Source organism: Pseudophryne corroboree, chromosome 3 (assembly GCF_028390025.1).
Source record: "Pseudophryne corroboree isolate aPseCor3 chromosome 3, aPseCor3.hap2, whole genome shotgun sequence".
In the NCBI taxonomy this organism is placed as follows: domain Eukaryota; kingdom Metazoa; phylum Chordata; class Amphibia; order Anura; family Myobatrachidae; genus Pseudophryne; species Pseudophryne corroboree.
In genome coordinates, this window is record NC_086446.1 from 510,568,489 (window position 1) to 510,593,378 (window position 24,890).

Genomic DNA, 24,890 nt, shown 5'->3' on the forward strand with positions numbered 1-24,890 from the left:
AGACGACACTACCTTTGGTAGAAAAGCGGGATTCGTCCGAAGTTCCGCTCTGTCATCATGAAAAACTAAATACGGTGACTTGCACGACAAGGCACCCAGATCTGAAACACGCCTAGCCGAAGCTAAGGCTAAAAGAAAAATCGTTTTCCAAGTGAGAAATTTAATATCCACTTGTCGTAAAGGTTCAAAGTAATCGGACTGTAAGAAATCTAAAACCAGATTCAAGTCCCATGGTGCTGTAGGTGGAATGAAAGGAGGCTGTATCCTCTTTACACCCTGTAAAAACGTATGTATTGACGGCAACGAGGCCAATTTCCTTTGAAAGAAAATTGACAACGCAGATACCTGCACCTTTAGTGTGGAAAGACGTAGTCCTCCATCTAACCCCATCTGTAAAAATAACAAAAGACGGGATAAATTAAAAGATGATGTCGGAAATTTCCGAGCTTCACACCAACTTAAATAAGTACGCCAGATTCTGTAATAATGAGCTGCCGTAACCGGCTTCCTAGCTCGTACCATGGTTGGTATAACAGACTCAGGAATGCCCTCTCTTCTTAAGATGGCCTTTTCAACAGCCACCCCGTCAAACGCAGCCGCGCTAAATCGGGGTAAAGGAACGGACCCTGTTGTAACAGGTCCGGACGTAGTGGGAGTGGCCACGGATCGTCTGCGAGTAACCCGAGGAGATCCGAGAACCAAGCCCTCCGAGGCCAATGAGGCGCTATTAGTATGACTGTGACGGACCCTCTCTTGATCCGTTTTAGCAACAGCGGGAGCAGCGGAAACGGTGGAAACAGATACACAAGGCTGTACGGCCACGTGGCTGTGAGAGCATCCACCGCCACTGCCCCTGGATCTCTTGTTCTGGACATATATCGTGACACCTGATGATTGTGGCGGGATGCCATCAGATCCACCTGAGGGTACCCCCACTTCTGGATCAACATCTGAAATACTTCTGGATTTAATGCCCACTCTCCTGGATGAAAATCCCGATGACTGAGAAAATCTGCCTCCCAGTTGTCCACTCCCGGAATGAACACTGCCGACAATATCACCTGGTGATATTCGGCCCATCTGAGGATCCGAGCTACTTCCCGCATTGCCATGCGGCTTCTCGTTCCTCCTTGTTTGTTTATGTATGCGACTGCCGTCGCATTGTCTGACTGCACCTGAACAGTCTGAAAACGAAACATGTACACTGCTTGTCTTAGAGCATTGTAAATCGCCCTGAGTTCCAGAACATTTATGGATAGCGATCTTTCGTGATTTGCCCAGAGGCCCTGGAGCCGATGACTCTGAACTACAGCTCCCCAACCTCTGAGACTTGCGTCTGTTGTCAGAATTATCCAATTCACGACGCCGAATCGTCTCCCTGCAGATAGATTGTGTATTTTTAACCACCAGAGAAGAGACACCCTGACTTGTGGCGACAATCTCACCCTGTGGTGCAACTGCAGATGTGATCCCGACCATTGCGCTAACACCTCCAGTTGAAACGGACGTGAGTGAAACCTTCCGAACTGAAGTGCTTCGAAAGCCGCCACCATTGTGCCTAAAAGGCGAATGCACAAATGTACTGAGACTGTGCGTGGCTTGAGCACTAATTGCACCAGATGACGAATGACCTGTACTTTCTGTTGTGGCAGGTAAACCTTTTGTTTTACTGTATCGAGAATCATCCCTAGGAATTGAAGTCGCTGACACGGAATTAGATGTGATTTCTTTAAACTGACTATCCAACCGTGCTGAACTAGTACATTGTACGTTAGCAGAGCATGCTGGAGAAGCAATTGTTGAGACGGAGCCTTTATGAGTAGATCGTCCAAATACGGAACAATTATTACCCCTAGGGACCTGAGATGAGCTATCATCACGGACATTACCTTGGTGAATACCCGAGGCGCTGATGAGAGGCCAAACGGGAGAGCCTGAAACTGGTAATGGTCTCGCCTTATCGCAAACCTTAAGAAACTCTGGTGAGGTGGCCAAATCGGAATGTGTAAGTACGCATCCTTGAGATCCAGTGCAATCATGAATTCCTGCGGCTCTAACCCTGCAATTACTGACCTGAGAGATTCCATCTTGAATCTGTGGTAAGTGACGTAATGATTGAGACCTTTTAGGTTCAATATTGGCCTGACTGAGCCATCTGGTTTTGGTACCAGAAACAGACTGGAATAATAACCCTGCCCCTGTTCCTGCACGGGGACCGGAATTACAACTGCAGCATTCAGCAGAGACTGAATGGCAACCTGCAGAACTGCTTTCTTGTCGTCCGACACAGGCAGTCCTGTCGTGAAAAATCTTCCTGTCGGAAGATAATCGAACTCTATTTTGTAACCCTCTAATACTAACTTGCGGATCCACCCATCTGTGGACGTCTGCAGCCACGCTGAAAGCTCTGCAGGCGTGCTCCCACAATTGGAGATCCGAGATGGGCTGGGAGCCCGTCATGCCACTGGTTTGTTAGTGGTCTTAGTGTCTTGACGACGTGCATTGGATTGTCGAGCACTACGTCCCCGACCTCTTCTACCAGGCGTGACTGCTCCTGTGCCCTGCCCACGAAAGGGCTGAGTTCTAAAGGATTTGAACGCCGGACCAGAATATTTCCGTTTAGGTATAGTTGTAGGCGATGGAAGAAACACAGACTTTCCTCCAGTAGCCTCAGAAATCCATTTGTCCAATTCAGGACCGAAAAGCTTCTCGCCATCATAAGGCAATGCCTCTATACCTTTTTTAACCTCCGTCTCCGCCTGCCAAGAACGCAGCCAAAGTGCTCGTCGTACTATGACTAGCGATGAGGACAGGCGAGAAGTAAGCTGACAGACGTCAGTAGAAGCTGTACATAGATATTCAGCAGCTTCCCAGATTTGATCCGCGAGAAGTATAAGATGGTCATCTTGCAGAGCCGACTTGAGCTCCTTTATCCATACCATTAAAGCTTTAGTAACCCAAATGCCAACCAACCCAGGTCTCAGCAGCACTCCAGCTGCTGTATACATGGACCTTAGCATAGCCTCTATTTTACGATCTGCAGGGTCTTTAAGCGTAGTAGCAGTTGGTACTGGTATGGTTAACTTCCTTGTAAGTTTGGATACGGATGAATCCACCAATGGTGGGTTCTCCCAAGTAGCTGTCATGGACTCTGGAAACGGGTAACTCGATTTAAATCTACGAGGAATAGAAAACCGTTTATCCGGATTTTTCCGTGATTCCAGTAACATTTTATTAAGAGATTCCGAAATAGGGAAACACATCGGAGATCTCTGTCGTTTAGTAAAAACTACCTCATCATTCGTCAGGGGCTCCTCAGTTTCCGTAAACTCCAGCGACTGACGTACTGCTCTGATGAGATTGTCAATACCTGGGCTGTCAAAATCGTCACTATCTGACTGTTGCCCTATTTCGCCCTCCTCATACTCCTGTTCAGTGAGGTCTAGTATCCCAGAGACTGGAGAATTATTAGGAAAAGGAAATTTATCTTTCCCACTCAAGGTGGGCCTCTGACCAGATTGAGACTCTGGTAACTCAAATGGTCTCATTTTAAACTCAGATCTTGCCGCCTCTCTTTCTTCACGAGAGGCGGCCAGCTCTGATTGTAAACCAACTAATACATCTGCAAGTAAAGCCCATGGAGGGTCCAGAGATGGTGGTTTTACTTCTGAAATCGTATTTATGGCTGTATTAACAACACATGCTGTACATGTGGTGGATCCATCAGGCAACACACTCTTACAGACATGACATGAAAAATGTTTCTTAGATTTTGCTGGTGTCTTACTCATTATAAAAGACAGACAATACAAACTACACACAGACAGACTGCACGACTCAGTAATAACACCAAAGTTCCTGGTATATATCAGGCAAGTGCAGTGCCTGCCAGCAATAAGAAAACTGACCCCAAAATTCCCCTAGTACCACTCTTAGCCGAGATGTAATAAAGGAAACCTGGAACAGACAGGAGAACATTAACATATTAAGCATGCCAAATACTGCCAATGTCTCCCCCCCCCCACTCCCACGACCTCCGTGTACAGCACCGGGTCGGGGCCTGTGGAAGTCTGCATAGGGCCGTGTGAGCGGCCTGTACCTGTAGGCCCAGGCAGCGGGAACTCCTCGGCTGCTGCGGGCGGATAGCGGAAGCAGCGAGCGTGCTGCATAGAGCCCTGGAGCGGCCTATGCACACGCGCTCCCGCCCGCCACACACATTTTGCGGAGTGTCTGTGTAGCCAGGCAGCGCTGCTGCGGCGCCGGGGAGCAGCGGTCTGGTATTTAAGATGCTGGGAGCGGAGAGTGAGAGCGCGCCGCATGGAGCCGTGACGCGGCCCATGCACACGCGCTCCGGGCAGCGGTGAGTACCCAATACAATCCCCAACAGTGGAGCGGCAGCAAGAGCTGACCGCCCCTAACATACCTGGACCGTGACCAAAGTCTATGACGGGGCTTCTCATCCAAGCTCCGTCCAGCTTTTTGCAGGCAGCCTGCAGGTGGAGTGAGGGAGCTCTTTACAGAGAGGTCCGACACTCACGGCTGTTCTCAGCCGCTTCCACTGTCCCTGACCCACGCCTGTTAGAAGGGGGGAAAGGACGTGGAAATCCTTGAAAAGAAGAAAAACTTAGGAACTAAAAAAAAAAATTCCAATACTTCGTGGACGAGCTCCACTATGCCTTCTAACTGTGTCGAGCACAGAAAAAACACTGAAGTGCTCGAGGATATGGAGGGGAGGAGTAGTCTCAAAAATTAATTTATTCAGTGCCTTCTTCCGGTGGAAGCCGTCCATATCCCAAGAGTACTCCAGTGACCCCTAGTGGATGATAAAGAAATTGACAGGGCCGAAATTTGAACCTTAATGGACCCCAATTTCAGGCCCATAGACACTCCTGTTTGCAGGAAATGTAGGAATCGACCCAGTTGAATTTCCTCCGTCGGGCCTTACTGGCCTCGCACCACGCAACATATTTTCGCCAAATGCGGTGATAATGTTTTGCGGTTACATCCTTCCTGGCTTTGATCAGGATAGGGATGACTTCATCCGGAATGCCTTTTCAGGATCCGGCGTTCAACCGCCATGCCGTCAAACGCAGCCGCGGTAAGTCTTGGAACAGACAGGGCCCCTGCTGGAGCAGGTCCCTTCTTAGAGGTAGAGGCCACGGATCCTCCGTGAGCATCTCTTGAAGTTCCGGTTACCAAGTCCTTCTTGGCCAATCCGGAGCCACGAATATAGTGCTTACTCCTCTCCATCTTATCAATCTCAGTACCTTGGGTATGAGAGACAGGGGAGGGAACACATACACTGACTGGTACACCCACGGTGTTACCAGAGCGTCCACAGCTATTGCCTGAGGGTCCCTTGACCTGGCGCAATACCTGTCGAGTTTTTCCCAACGGTTTATAATCATGTGGAAGACTTCTGGGTGAAGTCCCCACTCTCCCGGGTGGAGGTCGTGCTGAGGAAGTCTGCTTCCCAGTTGTCCACTCCCGGAATGAATACTGCTGACAGTGCTATCACCTGATTTTCCGCCCAGCGAAGAATCCTTGCAGCTTCTGCCATTGCCCTCCTGCTTCTTGTGCCACCCTGTCTGTTTACGTGGGTGACTGCCGTGATGTTGTCCGACTGGATCAACACCGGCTGACCTTGAAGCAGAGGTCTTGCTAAGCTTAGAGCATTGTAAATGGCCCTTAGCTTCAGGATATTTATGTGAAGTGATGTCTCCAGACTTGACCATAAGCCCTGGATATTCCTTCCCTGTGTGACTGCTCCCCAGCCTCGCTGGCTGGCATCCGTGGTCACCAAGACCCAGTCCTGAATGCCGAATCTGCGGCCCTCTAGAAGATGAGCACTCTGCAACCACCACAGGAGGGACACCCTTGTCCTTGGTGACAGGGTTATCCGCTGATGCATCTGAAGATGCGACCCGGACCATTTGTCCAGCAGGTCCCACTGGAAAGTTCTTGCGTGGAATCTGCCGAATGGGATTGCTTCGTAGGAAGCCACCATTTTACCCAGAACCCTTGTGCATTGATGCACTGAGACTTGGCTCGGTTTTAGGAGGTTCCTGACTAGCTCGGATAACTCCCTGGCTTTCTCCTCCGGGAGAAAAACCTTTTTCTGGACTGTGTCCAGGATCATCCCTAGGAACAGAAGACAAGTCATCGGAACCAGCTGCGATTTTGGAATATTGAGAATCCAATCGTGCTGCCGCAACACTACCTGAGATAGTGCTACACCGACCTCCAACTGTTCCCTGGATCTTACCCTTATCAGGGAATCGTCCAAGTAAAGGATAACTAAAATTCCCTTCCTTCGAAGGAATATCATCATTTCGGCCATTACCTTGGTAAAGACCCGGGGTGCCGTGGACCATCCATACGGCAGCGTCTGAACTGATAGTGACAGTTCTGTACCATAAACCTGAGGTACCCTTGATGAGAAGGGTAAATTTTGACATGAAGGTAAGCATCCTTGATGTCCCGAGACATCATGTAGTCCCCTTCTTCCAGGTTCGCAATCACTGCTCTGAGTGACTCAATCTTGAATTTGAACCTCTGTATGTAAGTGTTCAAAGATTTTAGATTTAGAATCGGTCTCACCGAGCCGTCCGGCTTCGGTACCACAACAGTGTGGAATAATACCCCGTTCCCTGTTGCAGGAGGGGTACCTTGTTATCACCTGCTGGGAATACAGCTTGTGAATGGCTTCCAAAACAGTCTCCCTGTCAGAAGGAGACATCGGTAAAGCCGACTTTAGGAAACGGCGAGGGGGAGACGTCTCGAATTCTAATTTGTACCCCTGAGATATCACCTGAAGGATCCAGGGGTCTACTTGCGAGTGAGCCCACTGCGCGCTGAAATTCATTGAGACGGGCCCCCCACCGTGCCTGATTCTGCTTGTAAAGCCCCAGCGTCATACTGAGGGCTTGGCAGAGGCGGGAGAGGGTTTCTGTTCCTGGGAACTGGCGGATTTCTGCAGCCTTTTTCCTCTCCCTCTGTCACGGGGCAGAAATGAGGAATCTTTTGCCCGCTTGTCCACGAAAAGACTGCGCCTGATAATACGGCGTCTTCTCATGTTGAGAGGCGACCTGGGGTACAAACGTGGATTTTCCAGCTGTTGCCGTGGCCACCAGGTCTGAAAGACCGACCCCAAATAACTCCTCCCTTTAATAAGGCAATACTTCCAAATGCCGTTTGGAATACGCATCACCTGACCACTGACGTGTCCATAACCCTCTACTGGTAGAAATGGACAACGCACTTAGACTTGATGCCAGTCGGCAAATATTCCGCTGTGCATCACGCATATATAGAAATGCATCTTTTAAATGCTCTATAGGCAAAAATATACTGTCCCTATCTAGGGTATCAATATTTTCAGTCAGGGAATCCGACCATGCCAACCCAGCACTGCACATCCAGGCTGAGGCGATTGCTGGTCGCAGTATAACACCAGTATGTGTGTAAATACATTTTAGGATACCCTCCTGCTTTCTATCAGCAGGATCCTTAAGGGCAGCCATCTCAGGAGAGGGTAGAGCCCTTACAAGCGTGTGAGCGCTTTATCCACCCTAGGGGGTGTTTCCCAACGCACCCTAACCTCTGGCAGGAAAGGATATAATGCCAATAACATTTTAGAAATTATCAGTTGTTATCGGGGGAAAACCACGCATCATCACACACCTCATTTAATTTCTCAGATTCAGGAAAACTACAGGTAGTTTTTCCTCACCGAACATAATACCCCTTTTTTGGTGGTACTCGTATTATCAGAAATGTGTAAAAACATTTTTCATTGCCTCAATCATGTAACGTGTGGCCCTACTGGAAGTCACATTTGTCTCTTCACCGTCGACACTGGAGTCAGTATCCGTGTCGGCGTCTATATCTGCCATCTGAGGTAACGGGCGCTTTAGAGCCCCTGACGGCCTATGAGACGTCTGGACAGGCACAAGCTGAGTAGCCGGCTGTCTCATGTCAACCACTGTCTTTTATACAGAGCTGACACTGTCATGTAATTCCTTCCAACAGTTCATCCACTCAGGTGTCGACCCCCTAGGGGGTGACATCACTATTACAGGCAATCTGCTCCGTCTCCACATCATTTTTCTCCTCATACATGTCGACACAAATGTACCGACATACAGCACACAGACAGGGAATGCTCTGATAGAGGACAGGACCCCACTAGCCCTTTGGGGAGACAGAGGGAGAGTTTGCCAGCACACACCAGAGCGCTATATATATATACAGGGATAACCTTATATAAGTGTTTTTCCCCTTATAGCTGCTGTTTTATTTAATACTGCGCGTAATTAGTGCCCCCCCTCTCTTTTTTAACCCTTTCTGTAGTGTAGTGACTGCAGGGGAGAGCCAGGGAGCTTCCCTCCAACGGAGCTGTGAGGGAAAATGGCGCCAGTGTGCTGAGGAGATAGGCTCCGCCCCCTTATCGGCGGCCTTATCTCCCGTTTTTCTATGTATTCTGGCAGGGGTTAAATGCATCCATATAGCCCAGGAGCTATATGTGATGCATTTTTTTGCCATCCAAGGTGTTTTTATTGCGTCTCAGGGCGCCCCCCCCAGCGCCCTGCACCCTCAGTGACCGGAGTGTGAAGTGTGCTGAGAGCAATGGCGCACAGCTGCAGTGCTGTGCGCTACCTTGTTGAAGACAGGACGTCTTCTGCCGCCGATTTTCCGGACCTCTTCTGTCTTCTGGCTCTGTAAGGGGGCCGGCGGCGCGGCTCTGGGACCCATCCAGGCTGGGCCTGTGATCGTCCCTCTGGAGCTAATGTCCAGTAGCCTAAGAAGCCCAATCCACTCTGCACGCAGGTGAGTTCGCTTCTTCTCCCCTTAGTCCCTCGATGCAGTGAGCCTGTTGCCAGCAGGTCTCACTGAAAATAAAAAACCTAAAACTAAACTTTTCACTAAGCAGCTCAGGAGAGCCACCTAGTGTGCACCCTTCTCGTTCGGGCACAGAAATCTAACTGAGGCTTGGAGGAGGGTCATAGGGGGAGGAGCCAGTGCACACCAGATAGTCCTAAAGCTTTCTTTAGATGTGCCCAGTCTCCTGCGGAGCCGCTAATCCCCATGGTCCTTACAGAGTCCCCAGCATCCACTTAGGACGTTAGAGAAAGTAGGAAGTTACAGGTACTATGTCCACAGGGTAGTGCCTAGAACCCCTTCAGTGAATGTAGCCTCTCATATCATCATACCACGTGGATCAAAGGACAAACTTTGTGACCTGTGACAGCAGGGGGAAGAGCAAGGTCGTGGGCTAGTAGTTTTACTATCCACGTCAACATCTATACCCTTTAGTAACCTGCAGGGCCGTAACTAGGGTGGTGCGGAAGGTGTGCAACACACAGGGCATTTGCCTTGTGGGCGCAACCAACGGTATCCACATGCAAAGCCCTTTGTGTGTCTGTCTTCTCCCTTCTTTTCTCTCTCCCGTGGCTGCTCTTTCCTCCAACGTAACAAAATTCTGCTGCTCTGTCTTCCGTGGCATGTGTATCAGGTATATTGCAAAGGGCAAGAAGGAATGCGGATGAGGACATGAATGATGAGGGGAAGGAGTGATGATTAATGAGGAGAAAGAATGATAAGGAATGAGGAGAAGGGGCTGTATTGTTGCACAATGTGTATAAGGGGCTCTTGTGTCTGGTGTAACAGTGTATAAGGGGACTACTGTGTGGTATAATGTGAATAAATGTACACTACTATGCAGTGTAATGTGAATTGGTACTATTCTGTGGCCATGCCCCTTGCCCACAAAGTCGCGTCCCTTTATTTTTGGAGCAGGGTGCGCTATCCCTGTTTCGCATATGGGGGAGGCACCAATTCTCTTTCTGGCAGAGGGTACTAAAATGTCTAGTTACAGCATTGGTAACCAGTGGCGAGTGAAGGAAGCCACCAAGCCTGAAGCATGGAGAGAGACGCAAACCTGCAAAAGGTACACTTTGGGTCCCATGTTCTGAACCTTGCTCCTCCCCCTGCCATTGCGGTTCACATGGTATGCCCCATGGTTCACGTGGCCCGATTCCATCTGAGGATACATTCAATGAAAGGGGATATAGAAATAACCCTGCCAACAGCTGCTGCATCAGCTGATCATCACAGACCAGAGTGTGCTAGAAGCACCAGAGATAAGAGAAGCACCACAGGAGGGAAGTAGTATTGCATGGATAGTGACACATATTTTTAACATTGATAAACAACACAATAACATTTTTTTCTGTCTGACGTTAGATGCATTTCTTATAATCAAATTGCAACAAATAATCTATTAACCTATAACAATTTTTGTTGCAGCTTTGAGGTAAGTCCATGCCTGGAGCCTGGTTACAGCCTACAGAAGATGCGGGCATCACGTGCCCATTGGGAAGGGAAAGAAGATGGGGGACTGAGTATATATATGACAAAGTCTCTACTCTTGCCCATTAACACATTTGCAGGGATCATTCAGTGATGCAAGACCACATGAAGCTTGGGAACTTGTTCAAGTACTAACTATAACTCACTATTATTACACAGGGGTTAAACACACAATGTGTTTTTTGAATAGCTACTGCAAACTTACACTGGAAACTCAAAATTAATATATGTTGAAGCTAAGAAACCTGTGGTGCCACTTGCTGGAATTCTTCTGTACATAGCCTGTAATACATTTTCTTCTTAAGAAGAGCTAAATAATTTCTTCTGTTTATAAGTGAAATATTAGACATATTTATTTATTGAAACTGTTGTAAAAATTAAATTTTCCCGACGACTAATTTGTGGATGATGCACGTTATACTAACACAAATTATACAACGTGATACTGGTTAATATTGTTCCCTGTTTTATTTGCCAGTACATTACATGATCTGATTTCGGTAGACCTTGGATATTGAAAAGGCATTTCATCAGATATAAACAAAAAGTCTAAAAAAATAAATAAATAAAAACCCAAGAAAGAAAAAGCATTCATCCTATGCCTGGTCTCAGCTATAGATGCTATAACCATTTTATCAAACTCAGTTGTTGAAAGCACGCAAACGTTTTCAAACCTTGCATGAAATTCTTTAACGATTTTACGTTTGGAAGATCTGAACACAGTTCAAGACTCAGACGTGTATTAAGGTTGTGTTCAACATTGGGTTGTCTTTTTAAATACAGTTCCAGAATCACAAATCATAAGCAAACATCTCTATTTTCAGCGGACAAGCATTTCCACGCAAACAGTTAAGTTGTAAGCTCAAAGGCCAAAAAGAGACACTTCAATATTTTCTTTTTCTAATTAAAAACCCAAATGCTCCTCTTGTTCGCTTAAATTCCCCAACATTACGGATCAGGTTGTCTTTTAAACTTTGAATTACAAAAGTATCAGTACAAACAATGACGAGCTGTGAGCTTTATAAAGGGCAAAATATACCCTGGCCTTTTACTGCCGCAACATTAAATGGAGAGCCTGAGGGAAACCCAGCATCTCCGCACGCCCCCATTAGTGAAGTTGATGGGACTGTGCCCCCTCCCCAGCCGGCTGCACCCCCTTTTTGAGTGGGCTGCATGCTACCCCTGCATCCCTGCCCTACCTGCATCCTAGCGGGATCACTATGACTGTATTCAAAGACATCACTAAGCAAACAATAATAACCACAATCTGACAACTAAAAAAAATTCATACATGGGAATAAATTGAATTAGGTGCGCGTTGGATCCTGCAAGCCATTCTCACTTTGAACTTGCACTGCAAATTGCATTGTCAATCTAATTCCAAACTTGTGCTGATTTGCCACATATTTTTATTCACACCGCCCGAGCACGTGTAGATTAGAAAAAGTATTTTTCTCTTACGCCCTAGAGGACGCTGGGGTCCATTTTAGTACCATGGGGGTATAGACGGTTCCACAGGAGCCTTCGGCACTTTAAGACTTTTCAACAGTGTGAACTGGCTCCTCCCTCTATGCCCCTCCTCCAGACCTCAGTGTAGAAAATGTGCCCGGGAGACTGGATACACACTAGTGGAGCGCTACAGAGCTTTGCTGGAAAAATACTTTCTTCGTTTTTTTTATTTTACAGGGAAGCTGCTGGCAACAGCTTCCCTGCTTCGTTGGACTTAGGGGGGGAAGTCGGAACCAACTTCTCAATTAGTTAATGGTTCTGCTTCCGCTGACAGGACACCATTAGCTCCTGAAGGGTACTGAACACAGCCCAAGCCTGGCCAGCGTTTACTCCCACAGCACTGCCGCCACCCCCTAACAGAGCCAGAAGTCAGAGGGCTGGTGAGTATATTACCGGAGTCCTGCAGAGAGGGGATCCTCCGGTCATCGTTGGCGGCATACATGTACACGCGCAGCGGCGGGAAGCTGCGCGCCATGTCTCTCAGCACAAGGGTGCAGAGCACGGGGGGGGGGGGGGGGGGGGGACGCGCTCTGAGGGTATGTTTTACAACCTTACTCTCACTGGCAAAAAGGGTACATACATGTACAGCCGCTGATGTGCCATCCCCAGCCAGTATAAATATTACATTGCTGAGGCTGAAGGGCGGGGCTTCTCCTCAGACTTGCCAGAACACTCACTGGGTGCCATTTTCTCCTGCAGAAACTGCAGTGTGAAGCTCCTGAACGCTGTTTCTCCTCATGACAATGCTGATACAAGTACAGGGTGTTATAGAAGGGGCAGAGAGTGTTCATTATAATTAGGTCTGTGGCCCATTATTGGTATATGCGCTGTAAGTGGGTAATATTTCCACAATTCACAATAAGGCGCAGTGTGTGGACTGGCAAATCCCTCTGTGTCACTCTGACAGACTTTAGTGTGGGTCTTGTCCCCATATAGCTCGGGTAATGTGGTGGCCCTTCCCTCTCAGAAGGAGCTGGAGTGGGTGAGAATGTTGCAAAAGAATATGTCAATGCTTGCAAAGAAATTCTCTGAGTCTGAACAACAGACTTAGGGGAACATGTACTAAGCAGTGATAAAAGTGGAGAAGTCAGCCAGTGGAGAAGTTGTCCATGACAACCAATCAGCTGCTCTGTATACTTTTATAATATGCAAATTATAAATGTTACGTCAATGCTGATTGGTTGTCAAGGGCAACTTCTCCACTGGTTCACTTCTCCACTTTTATCACTGCTTAGTACATGTCCCTCTAAATATTGGAGGCAGTCTGTGGAGGATGCACTGTTTACTGACCCCTCCATATCATCCACTCGTGTCCCATCCAGTTCCCAGAAAAGGTCTCTGGCCCAGATAATGTAAGGGGACACAGACACAGTTTCCGACTCTGACGTCGACACTGGGGATTTGAGAGGGGTAGACCCCAAATTAGCCAAAAGCATACAATGTATGATAGTTGCTATAAAGGAAGTGTTGGAGTTTCCTGAAACAACACTGGTTCCAGAGGAAAAGGATTATTTTAAATTCAATAAAAAGCAGGTTGTGACTTTTCCTCCTTCAAAGGATTTGAATGCGTTCTTTGAAGAATCCTGGGCTAACCCCGAGACGAAATTTACCCTTCCTAGAAGGATACGTGTAGCGTACCCTTTCCCTGAGGAAGACAGGCACAAATGGTAGACACCCTCAATGATAGACACCTCAGTTTCTCGGCTGTCTAAGAAAATTGTTTTGCCTGTCCCTGGTTTAGCCTCTGTAAAAGATCCAGCTGACCGTAAATTAGAAACAACCCTAAAATCCATATATACGGCTAACGGAACGGTGCTCAGGCCCACCACTGCTTGTGCGTGGGTAGGTAACGTTGTGGGAAAATGGTCTGACAACTTGCTTGTTAACATAGACACAGTTGACAGGGTTTAAATAGTCCTAACTCTCGGCCATGCTGCAGGTTACTTAGTTGAAGCTATGAAGGATATTGGGTTGCTGAGTTCAAGATCCTCCGCTATGGCGATTTCAGCCCGTTGGGCGCTGTGGATCCGCCTATGGAATGCTGATGCGGAATAAAAAAAGAATATTGAGGCGCTTCCTTACAATGGAGAAGCCCTCTTTGGAGACAAGCTGGATGCCATGATTTCAACAACTACATCAGGCAAGTCAGCATTTCTGCCTTCCGCAGCTGCTCCACCTAGGAAAGGATTTCATTCTCATACGATGCAATCCTTTCGGCCCAACTAGTCCAAAAAGGCAAAGGGTACCCCCTTCTTCACAGGAAGAGGTCGAGGAAGAGGTAACAAATCTACAACACCATCAGGCTCGCAGGAGCAGAAGTCAACAGCTACTTCTGCTAAAACCTCAGCATGACGCTGGGGCTCCCCTGCGGGAGTATGATCGGGTGGAGGCACGTCTACTGCCTTTCAGCCAGGTCTGGGTTCACTCAGATCTGGATCCTTGGGTATTGCAGATAGTATCCCAAGGGTACAAATGGGAATTTCAGGACCTTCCCCCATGCCGATTTTTCAAATCAGCCTTACCAGCTTCTGTTCAGGACAGAGCAAAAGTGCTAAACGCAATACAGAAATTGTCAAGACAACGTAATTTCTTTAGTTCCTGTGTCAAAACAGGAAAAGGGTTTTATTCAAGCCTGTTTGTAGTGCCGAAACCAGATGGCTCGGTCAGACCGATTTTAAACCTAAAGACTCTGAACCTTTGTTTGAAAAGGCTCAAATTCAAGATGGAATCCCTGAGAGTGGTGATCTCCAGCTTGGAGGAAAAGGAATTTCTGGTATCGATGGACATCAAAGATGCTTATTTACATGTTCCCATCTACCCGCTGCATCAGGCATACCTGAGGTTTGCGGTGCAGGACTGCCACTACCAGTTCCAAACATTGCCTTTTGGGCTCTCCACGGCTCCGAGAATATTCACCAAGGTGATGGCGGAGATGATGGTTCTTCTTCGCAAGAAAGGAGTCAAAGTCATCCCATACTTGGACGATCTCCTCATAAAAGCGAGATCCAGGGAGAAACTAGTGCAGAACATTGCACTTTCCCTGACAGTGCTTCAACAGCACGGTTGGATCATAAACCTTCCAAAATCACAATTGGGACCCACAATGAGGTTATCATTTCTGGGAATGATATTGGACACGGAAGCACAGAAAGTATTCCTAGCGGTGGAAAAGGCTCTGGAGATCCAGAGGATGGTCAAACAAGTTTTAAATCCAGCACGCGTATCGAGTCATCAGTGCATCCGCCTGCTGGGGAAAATGGTAGCGGCCTACAAGGCTCTACAATTTGGCCGAATCCACGCCAGGGTGTTCCAATGGGACCTACTGGACACGTGGTCCAGATCGCACCTACACATGCACCGGAGGATAATCCTGTCTACAAAAGCCAGTATTTCACTCTTGTGGTGGCTTCAAAGTTCTCACCTCCTGGAGAGACGCAGGTTCGGGATTCAGTCTTGGATCCTGGTGACCACAGATGCAAGCCACCGAGGTTGGGGAGCAGTCACGCAAGGGGAAAGCTTCCAAGGAAGATGGTCAAGTCAAAAAGTACTCCTTCACATAAACATTCTGGAATTGAGAGCTGTGTACAACAGCCTTCATCAAGCGGCCCACCTTCTTCAAGGTCGTTCCATACATATCCAGTCAGACAATGTAACGGCAGTAGCTTACATAAACCGCCAGGGCGGAACAAAAAGCAGAGCGGCAATGGCAGAGGTGACAAAGATACTCCTCTGGGCAGAAAGACATGCAAAAGCTCTGTCGGCAATTTTCATTCCGGGAGTGGACAACTGGGAAGCAGACTTCCTCAGCAGACACGATCTCCATCCAGGAGAATAGGACCTCCACCCAGAAGTCTTTGCAGAGGTAGCAGATCATTGGGGAGTTCCTCAAGTAGATATGATGGCATCACATCTCAACAAGAAGCTTCAGAAATATTGTTCCAGGTCAAGAGACCCACAAGCAATAGCAATGGATGCACTGGTGACCCAGTGGGTGTTTCAGTCGGTGTATCTGTTCCCTCCACTTCCACTAATACCAAAAGTTCTCAAGATCATCAGAAGAACAAGGGTTCGAGCAATTCTCATTGCTCCAGACTGGCCAAGGAGGGCTTGGTATCCAGATTTTCAGGAGTTATTGCTGGAAGATCCTCAGCCTCTTCCTCTTCGCGAGGACCTGCTTCAGTAGGGGCCGTTTGTTTATCAAGACTTACTGCGGCTGCGTTTGACGGCATGGCTGTTGAGTGCCAGATCCTAGCCCGTAATGGTATTCCCAATTAAGTCATTCCCACACTTATTCTGGCCAGGGAAGGGATAACATCCAAACATTATCATCGTATTTGGAGAAAATATTTATCTTGATGTGAATCCAAGAAGTCTCCTGCGGTGGAGTTTAAATTAGGACGTCTTCTCCTATTTCTACAGGCGGGTGTGGATGCTGGCTTGAGATTAGGGTCTATCAAGGTCCAAATTTTGGCCTTGTCCAATTTCTTTCAGAAACAGTTGGCTTCCCATCCTGAGGTCCAGACGTTCGTGATGGGGGTTCTGCGCATCCAGCCTCCCTTTGTGCCTCCTGTGGCGCCATGGGATCTTAATGTGGTGTTGCAGTTCATTAAATCGGAGTGGTTTGAGCCTCTACAAGAGGTAGAGTTGAAGTTTCTCACTTGGAAAGTGGTCATGCTGTTGGCCTTGGCCTCAGGCAGACGAGTGTCTGAATTAGGGGCTCTGTCACACAAGAGTCCTTATTTGATTTTTCATGAAGATAGAGCTGAATTGCGGACGCGTCAGCATTTTCTTCCAAAGGTTGTGTCTTCTTTCCATATCAACCAACCTGTGGTGGTGCCAGTGGCTTCTGGCACCTCAGCCATTTCAAAGTCCTTGGATGTCGTCAGAGCATTGAGGACTTATGTTGCAAGAACGGCTCGGATAAGGAAAACAGAATCTTTGTTTGTCCTCTATGACCCCAACAAGACTGGGGATCCTGCTTCTAAGCAGACTATTGTGCGCTGGATCAGAGGTACCATTCAGCACGCTTATTCCACGGCAGGATTGTCGTTACCGAGTTCGGTAAAGGCCCACTCTACAAGGAAAGTGGGTTCTTACTAGGCGGCTGCCCGGGGTGTCTCGGCGTTGCAAATTTGCCGAGCAGCTACTTGGTCAGGGGCAAACACGTTTGCTAAGTTTTACTGGTTTGACACCTTGGCTGCTGACGACCTTCAGTTTGGTCAGTCAGTTTTGCAGGAACATTAGCTCTTTCTCGCCCATACTGGGAGCTTTGGTACATCCCCATGGTACTAAAATGGACCCCAGCATCCTCTAGGACGTAAGAGAAAATAGGATTTTAATTACCTACCGGTAAATCCTTTTCTCGTAGTCCGTGGAGGATGCTGGGCGCCCGCCCAGTGCTCATTTTTCCTGCAGAATTACATTTTATCTTTTTACACAGGTTCTCATGTGTTAAGATGTTCACAGCTGTTGCTGTTGTGTTATGCATGCACGTTAGCATGGGTTATGTTGAAAGCCATGTTAGGCAGCATGTTTTGTATGGTGTGAGCTGGTGTGAATCTCGCCACTAGTTTAATGTAAATTCTTCTCTCGAAGTTGTCCGTCTCCTCGGGCACAGTTCCTCTACTGAGATCTGGAGGAGGGGCATAGAGGGAGGAGCCAGTTCACACTGTTGAAAAGTCTTAAAGTGCCGAAGGCTCCTGCAGAACTGTCTATACCCCCATGGTACTAAAATGGACCCCAGCATCCTCTACGGACTACGAGAAAAGGATTTACCGGTAGGTAATTAAACTCCTATTATTTTTAGGCACAAATGTTGGGACACAGTACAGAAATTCTGGTACACCCCTCCTTATGAATAATCATGCACTTGAAGGGATTTAATTAGTATAATTAAACCACACGTCAGTTTTCAGGTGAATTTCTCTAAAAAGCTTAATCATGGGTTAAATGAACTGGTGCAGGTACAAGGAGTTGTTGTATTGATGAGAGAGGGGATTTAGAACTCTCAGATGAGACATGAAAGTGTTTATTCCAACTTTTTACAAACATGATAGCAAACACTGAAAAATTATTATACATATATTTTCCTGTACCCCAAAATGCTGGAAAGACTTTCATTTGATTAAAAAAAAAACCGCTTGCTTTAATTAATTAGAAGTGCAAAATCACCCATTTCACACCTTTTAGAAACCTCCAGTACTTTCCTTATGGCCACACTAATAGCCTTCTATATGGTCATGCTATCTCAGTTGTCACCAGGATGGTTTCCTCACTTCTTTATGCACTTCACCCAGATAGAAAAGTCACACAATCTCGCCGTGAGTGCTACGAATTGGTCTGTCTAATTGCATCTTGCATTTCTCGGGTGCATGCAGTCACAAAAGGTATGAATGAGAGTTTCATGAGACAAACTCATACCCAACTGGATTGAGGGTATGTTACTGCACATCTGGTGGAGCTATCCAAAGCTTACTGGATTCTGGACAGATAAGAATTTGATTGCAACAATTCTCCAACTCTCGATCCCTCTGGAACTTACATTTTTTCTCTTACCCCTGGTCATTCCTGATGCCACTTACCACCAAAATAAAATGATCAGGCACATTTTCACAGTGGCCACCTGTCAGATGGCAGCCACCTGGAAGCAGCTGCCCCACCCTTCAATCAATTATTAGTGGGATCCAGCGCATGGAATTTGTGACCAGGATCCTTAAGCACTACTCCAAAAAGGTCGGAGGCCCCCGGCTGTCCTTCTTTAATGCTCCTTCTACATTCACGTGATTTGAATGGGGAACTTCTTTCTCTGACAGTTCTAGCCATGCCACCTCCCCTCCTTTTCTCCTGTCCCTTTTCTATCCATATTCCCCCAAACTGGGTCTCAGCGTATCTCTTATGTTGTCATCTATGTTAACTCATACTTGCCTACCCTCCCGGAATGGCCGGGAGGCTTCCGAAACATCGGGTGGTGCTCCCAGCCCCCCGGAAAGGTCAGCAAGTGACCCGCATCCGCAGCCAGCTCTCACATCCCCCCCTTGGCCGCCCACAACGGAGCACCAGTGGGTGGTCCAAGGGGGACCCAATGACGCAATTCGCGTTGAATCGCGTCATCGTAGCTCCCCCGCCGCTCTCCAGTGCCTGGTTCCTCTGCACTGAATAGCGGGGGGCGGAGCACAATGACGGTTCCATGCAGCCACGCCCCAGACACGCTCCCTCACTACTGGACACGCCCCCCTACTCGCCAATCAGGCTGCCCCCTCCCAGAAGAGGGGGCAGCAATATCGGCAAGTATGTGTTAACTTGCTGTCAGATTGTTTGTCTTTGTATCCGTATACAATTGATTTGCATTCTCTTTCCTATATACATACTTATACACACACACAGCTTTATAACTATTAACCGAAATATAAAAATAAAAATAAAAAAAATGTATAAAACACTGTACAAGGAGAGCAGAATTGTAAATTTATCAGCCAAGCCAACAGGCCTGAGTGCTGTTGAAGGAGTTTATTCCATCACAGTTATACATAAGCACTAAACGAAGGACTAGGGGTTTGTGATCCAGAAGAGGCATGTTGAGGAGAAGTCTGCATTTGGCTGAGTGAACGTGAAATAGCAGGTACAATAGGTAAGAACTCATGGACCACAGCACCAGTGCTTCCCAGCAATGAATAAATAGGATTTTGGTACTTACCGGTAAATCCTTTTCTCCTAGTCCGTAGAGGATGCTGGGGACTCCAAAAGGACCATGGGGTATAGACGGGATCCGCAGGAGCTTGGGCACACTGAAAAGACTTAAGACTGGGTGTGAACTGGCTCCTCCCTCTATGCCCCTCCTCCAGACCTCAGTTATAGGAACTGTGCCCAGGAGAGACGGACATTTCGAGGAAAGGATTTTTGTGTAAACTAAGGGCTACAAACATACCAGCCCACACCACAACCATACCGTACAACCGGAGTAACAGTAAACCCAAGACGAGCCCACTTTCCTGGTAAAATGGGCTTTCACTGAATTCGGCACCGGTAACCCGGCCGAAGAATGAGCCTGCTGAATCGTACTACAAATCCAGCATGCAATAGTATGTTTTGAAGTAGGATGACCAATCTTGTTGGAAGCATACAGGACAAACAGTGCCTTAGTTTTCCTGGCAACAGCCGTACGAGCGACGTAGATCTTCAAAGCCCTCACTACATCCAGAGACCTTGGAACTGCCACAGCATCCCTAGCCACCGGTACCACAATAGGTTGGTTAATGTGAAACGAAGACACCACCTTTGGTAAAAAATTTTGACGAGTCCTCAATTCTGCCCTATCTGAATGAAAGATCAAGTACGGGCTCTTATGAGATAAGGCCGCCAACTCAGACTCTCGCCTGGCAGATGCCAGCGCCAAAAGCATGACTACCTTCCAGGTGAGAAATTTCAACTCAACCTTACGCAAAGGCTCAAACCAGGAAGACATGAGAAACTGTAAGACCACATCAAGATCCCATGGGGCCACAGGAGGCACAAACGGAGGATTGATATGCAAAACTCCTTTCACAAACGTATGAACCTCTAGGAGGGCAGCCAATTCCCTTTGAAAGGAAATAGACAATGCCGAAATCTGCACCTTGATGGAGCCCAACTTCAGGCCTGCATCCACACCAGCCTGCAAAAAGTGGAGAAAACGCCCCAAATTAGATTCTTCCGCAGGAGCCCTTTTAATCTCACACCAGGAAACAAACTTCTTCCAAATACGGTGATAATGCTTCGCCGTCACCTCCTTCCTAGCCTTGAGGAGTAGGAATGACCTCACCGGGAATACCTTTACGAGCTAAGAACTGGCGCTCAACTTCCATGCCGTCAAACGCAGCCGCAGTAAGTCTGGAAACACGCATGGACCCTGCAACAACAGGTCCTCTCTTAGAGGAAGCGGTCAAGGATCTTCCACAAGTAATTCCTGAAGATCCGGAAACCAGGCCCTTCTTGGCCAATCTGGAACTACGAGAATCGCCTGAACCCTTGCTCGCCGAATGATCCTCAGTACCTTTGGAATGAGAGGAAGTGGAGGGAACACAAACCCTCGGGGTTTGAACACCCACGGAGACACCAGGGCGTCCACCGCACTGGCTTGGGGGTCCCTTGACCACCTGGAACAATACCTCGGGAGCTTCTTGTTGAGACGAGACGCCATCATGTCTATCAGAGGGAGTCCCCAACGCTTTGTCACTTCTGCAAACACCTCTTGATGAAGAGCCCACTCTCCCGGATGGAGATCGTGTCTGCTAAGGAAGTCTGCTTCCCAGTTGTCTACTCCCGGAAGGAAAACCGCAACCAGAGCGCTCACGTGTTGTTCCGCCCAGCAAAGGATTCTTGTGGCCTCCGCCATTGCCGCTCTGCTCCTTGTGCCGCCTTGAAGGTTGATATGTGCCACCGCTGTGATGTTGTCTGACTGTACCAGGACAGATCGACCCTGAAGAAGGCTTCTTGCCTTTAGCAGGCCGTTGTAAATGGCTTTTAACTCGAGAACATTTATGTGGAGACCCGCTTCCTGGAGCGACCATCTCCCCTGGAAGTTCCTGCCTTGGGTGACTGCACCCCAGCCCCGGAGACTTGCATCTGTTGTCAGAAGTACCCAGTCCAGTATACCGAACCGGTGTCCCTCTAGGAGGTGAGACCCTTGTAGCCACCACAGGAGGGAAATTCTGGCTCTGGGAGATAGACTTATCTTCCTGTGCAGGTGAGACCCGGACCATTTGAGCAGCAAGTCCCACTGAAACACCCAGGCATGAAACCTGCCGAACGGAATGGCTTCGTACGCCGCAACCATTCGGCCTCAGAAGTTCCCTGACCATCGACTGCAGTACTAGAGCCTTTTCCTGTGGAAGAAAAACTCTCTAACTCCGTGTCCAGAATCATGCCCAGAAAAGACAGCCGGGTGGTCAGAATCAACTGAGATTTTGGCAAATTTAGCACCTAACCGTGCAGTCGTAGCACAGACAGCACCAAATCTACACTCCTTAGCAACCTTTCCTTGGACCTCGCCTTTATCAGGAGATCGTCCAAGTACGGGATAATTGTAACCCCTTGCTTGCGAAGGAGAACCATCATTTCTGCCATGACCTTGGTGAAAACCCTCGGGGCCGTGGAAAGACCAAACGGCAACATCTGAAATTGGTAATGAGAATCCTGTATCGCAAACCTGAGGAAGGCCTGATGCGAAGGAAATATCGGGACGTGTAAGTAGGCATCCTTTATGTCGACTGACGCCATACAATCCCCCCCTTTTAGGCTGGAAATCACAGCTCGAAGAGATTCCATCTTGAACCTGAAAACTTTCAAGTATGGATTGAGGGATTTTAGATTCAGAATCGGTCTGACCGAACCGTCCGGTTTCGGCACAACAAATAGGCTCAAGTAGAACCCCTCCCCCCGTTGTGACGGGGGAACGGGAACAATGACCCTCTGTTGACACAATTTTTGTATCGCTGACAGCACCAGCTCCCTGTCCGGAAGAGACGCTGGTAAGGGCGAAACGAAAAACCGGTGAGGGGGCACCTCCCGAAACTCCAGCTTGTATCCCTGAGATACAATCTCTAGGACCCAAGGATCGAGGCCTGATTGAATCCAGACCTGACTGAAGATTCGGAGACGGCCCCCCACCGGTCCGGACTCCCCCAGGGAAGCCCCAACGTCATGCGGTGGACTTGGTAGAGGCAGGGGAGGACTTTTGGTCCTGGGCGCTCGACACGGCAGGCGACTTCCTACCCCTTCCTTTACCTTTTGATGCGAGGAAGGACGAACCTTTTCCACGCCTGTATTTATTGGGACGAAAGGACAGGACAGCATCTGCTGATGTGGTTCCTTTTTGTGTTGTGTGGAAACATAGGGAAGAAAAGAGGACTTAACCGCCGTCGCGGTAGAGACCAGGTCCGCCAGGCCGTCCCCAAACAAGACACTACCTTTGAAGGGTAAAGCTTCCATAGCTCTCTTGGAGTCGGCATCCGCATTCCATTGATGGATCCACAACGCCCTCCTTGCCGATATTGACATGGCATCGGCTCTTGATCCCAAGAGACAAACATCCCTCGCCGCATCCTTCAGGTAATCTGCAGCGTCCTTGATATAACCAAGAGTCAGAAGAACATTATCTTTAAAAAGGGTATCCATATCAGCAGCTAAATTCTCAGCCCATTTAGCAATAGCACTACTCACCCACACCGACGCCACTGCAGGCCTGAGCAATGCACCCGTATTAGCGAAAATGGACTTCAGAGACTTCTCCAGCTTCCGATCCGCTGGATCCTTGAGAGCTGCCGTGTCAGGAGACGGAAGCGCCACCTTCTTAGACAAACGAGATAGAGCTTTGTCAACATTTGGAGACGACTCCCACTTTTCCCTGTCATCAGAGGGGAAAGGATACGCCATGCAAATCCTCTTGGGAATCTGCCACCTCTTATCCGGCGACTCCCAAGCTTTTTCACAAAGAGTATTCATTTCATGAGAGGGGGGAAACTTCACTTCAGGTTTTTTCCTTGTTTCCTGCACCGCAGGTTCATCAGATATGTGTAAAACATCCTAGCCACAATCATGTACTGAATACTCTTCACTAAACGTAGATGCAAAACAGACTCAGAAAAATCGACCTCAGAATCAGAGTCCGTGTCGGTATCAGTATCTACCACTAGAGTAAACGGCCGCTTTTGCGAGCCCGATGGGGTCTGTACCTGAGACAAAGCCTCCTCTATGGACTTCTTCCACACCTGCGTCTGTGACTCAGCCTTATCTAACCTCTTTGATAAAGAAACTACATTCGTATTGATTGTACTTCGTAATGTGAGTAAATCAGGTGTCGGCTGCGCCGACAGACCTAAATCCAGACCCACAACCGCACCCCCAACAACCTCCTCCGGTGAATCACATTCAGCCTCAGACATGCTGACACGTTTAATCGACACACCAACACACACTCAGAATGTCTCAGCTAGGGGACAGGCCCACAGTGAAGCCCAGATAGAGGACCCAGAGGGAGTATGCCAGCTCACACCCCAGCGCCTATATATCACTATAAGGGATATATATATGACCAGTGCTGCTTGAAATAACAATAATAATGCACCACACTGTGCCCCCCCCACCCCCCACACCTGTGATATCTCCCCGTTACTTGCGAGGAGTGATGGAGGTCCCGGGCCAGCGTCTCCTTCAGCCGCGTGGAGGAGAAAAAGATGGCGCTGTGAGCCGCGCGCTAAGCTCCGCCCCTCCCCACTGAAATGCTTCTGCCGGCTTCCCGGACCCCAGTGACTTGCTGCCCAGAGCACCCCCCAGCGCCCTGCACCCTGTGAGTGCCGTCAGTGATCGTGTGTGGGAGCATGGAGCGCAGCGTTACCGCTGCGCTGTACCTGGTCACCGAAGTCTTCTGCCGTCCTGAAGTCTTCTGATCTTCTCATACTCACCCGACTTCTTTCTTCGGGCTTCTGTGAGGGGGTAACGGCGTGGCTCCGGGAACAAGCAGCTAGGCGCACCAAGTGATCGAACCCTCTGGAGCTAATGGTGTCCAGTAGCCGAGAAGCAGAGCCCTTTAAACTAAGAAGTAGGTCTGCTTCTTTCCCCTCACTCCCATGCTGCAGGGAGCCTGTAGCCAGCAGGTCTCCCTGAAAATATAAAACCTGACAAAAGTCTTTTCCAGAGAAACTCAGTAGAGCTCCCCTAGTGAGTGTCCTGGGCACAAAGTCTAACTGAGGTCTGGAGGAGAGGCATAGAGGGAGGAGCCAGTTCACACCCAGTCTTAAGTCTTTTCAGTGTGCCCAAGCTCCTGCGGATCCCGTCTATACCCCATGGTCCTTTTGGAGTCCCCAGCATCCTCTAGGACGTAAGAGAAATGATTTTACCCTGTGACACAGCTCTGTCAGTCAGGATCAGGAGTGAAAGTCTGATGAGGGCTTGCTGAACTTTGGGAATAACTGTTAGTAATCTGGGAGTCTGCACACAATTTAGTATGGCACATTGCTGCACAAATCAGGCTCATC

At 48.4% G+C, this 24,890-nt stretch overlaps 1 protein-coding gene and 1 long non-coding RNA gene across 6 annotated transcripts in view; one reads left to right on the forward strand and one right to left on the reverse strand.

The window, feature by feature from the left end:
• PIK3R6 (phosphoinositide-3-kinase regulatory subunit 6) overlaps window positions 1-10,914 on the forward strand; it is a 119,164-nt gene extending 108,250 nt beyond the window's left edge. Inside the window, exon 19 of the mRNA XM_063961048.1 lies at window positions 10,309-10,914. Coding sequence (XP_063817118.1) covers window positions 10,309-10,465 — 157 coding nt within the window. The 3' untranslated portion in view covers window positions 10,466-10,914. The remainder of the gene's footprint in view (window positions 1-10,308) is intronic.
• Window positions 1-24,890, reverse strand: part of LOC135056192 (uncharacterized) — a 416,825-nt gene that overhangs the window by 377,978 nt on the left and 13,957 nt on the right. The gene's annotated exons all lie outside the window — the stretch shown is intronic.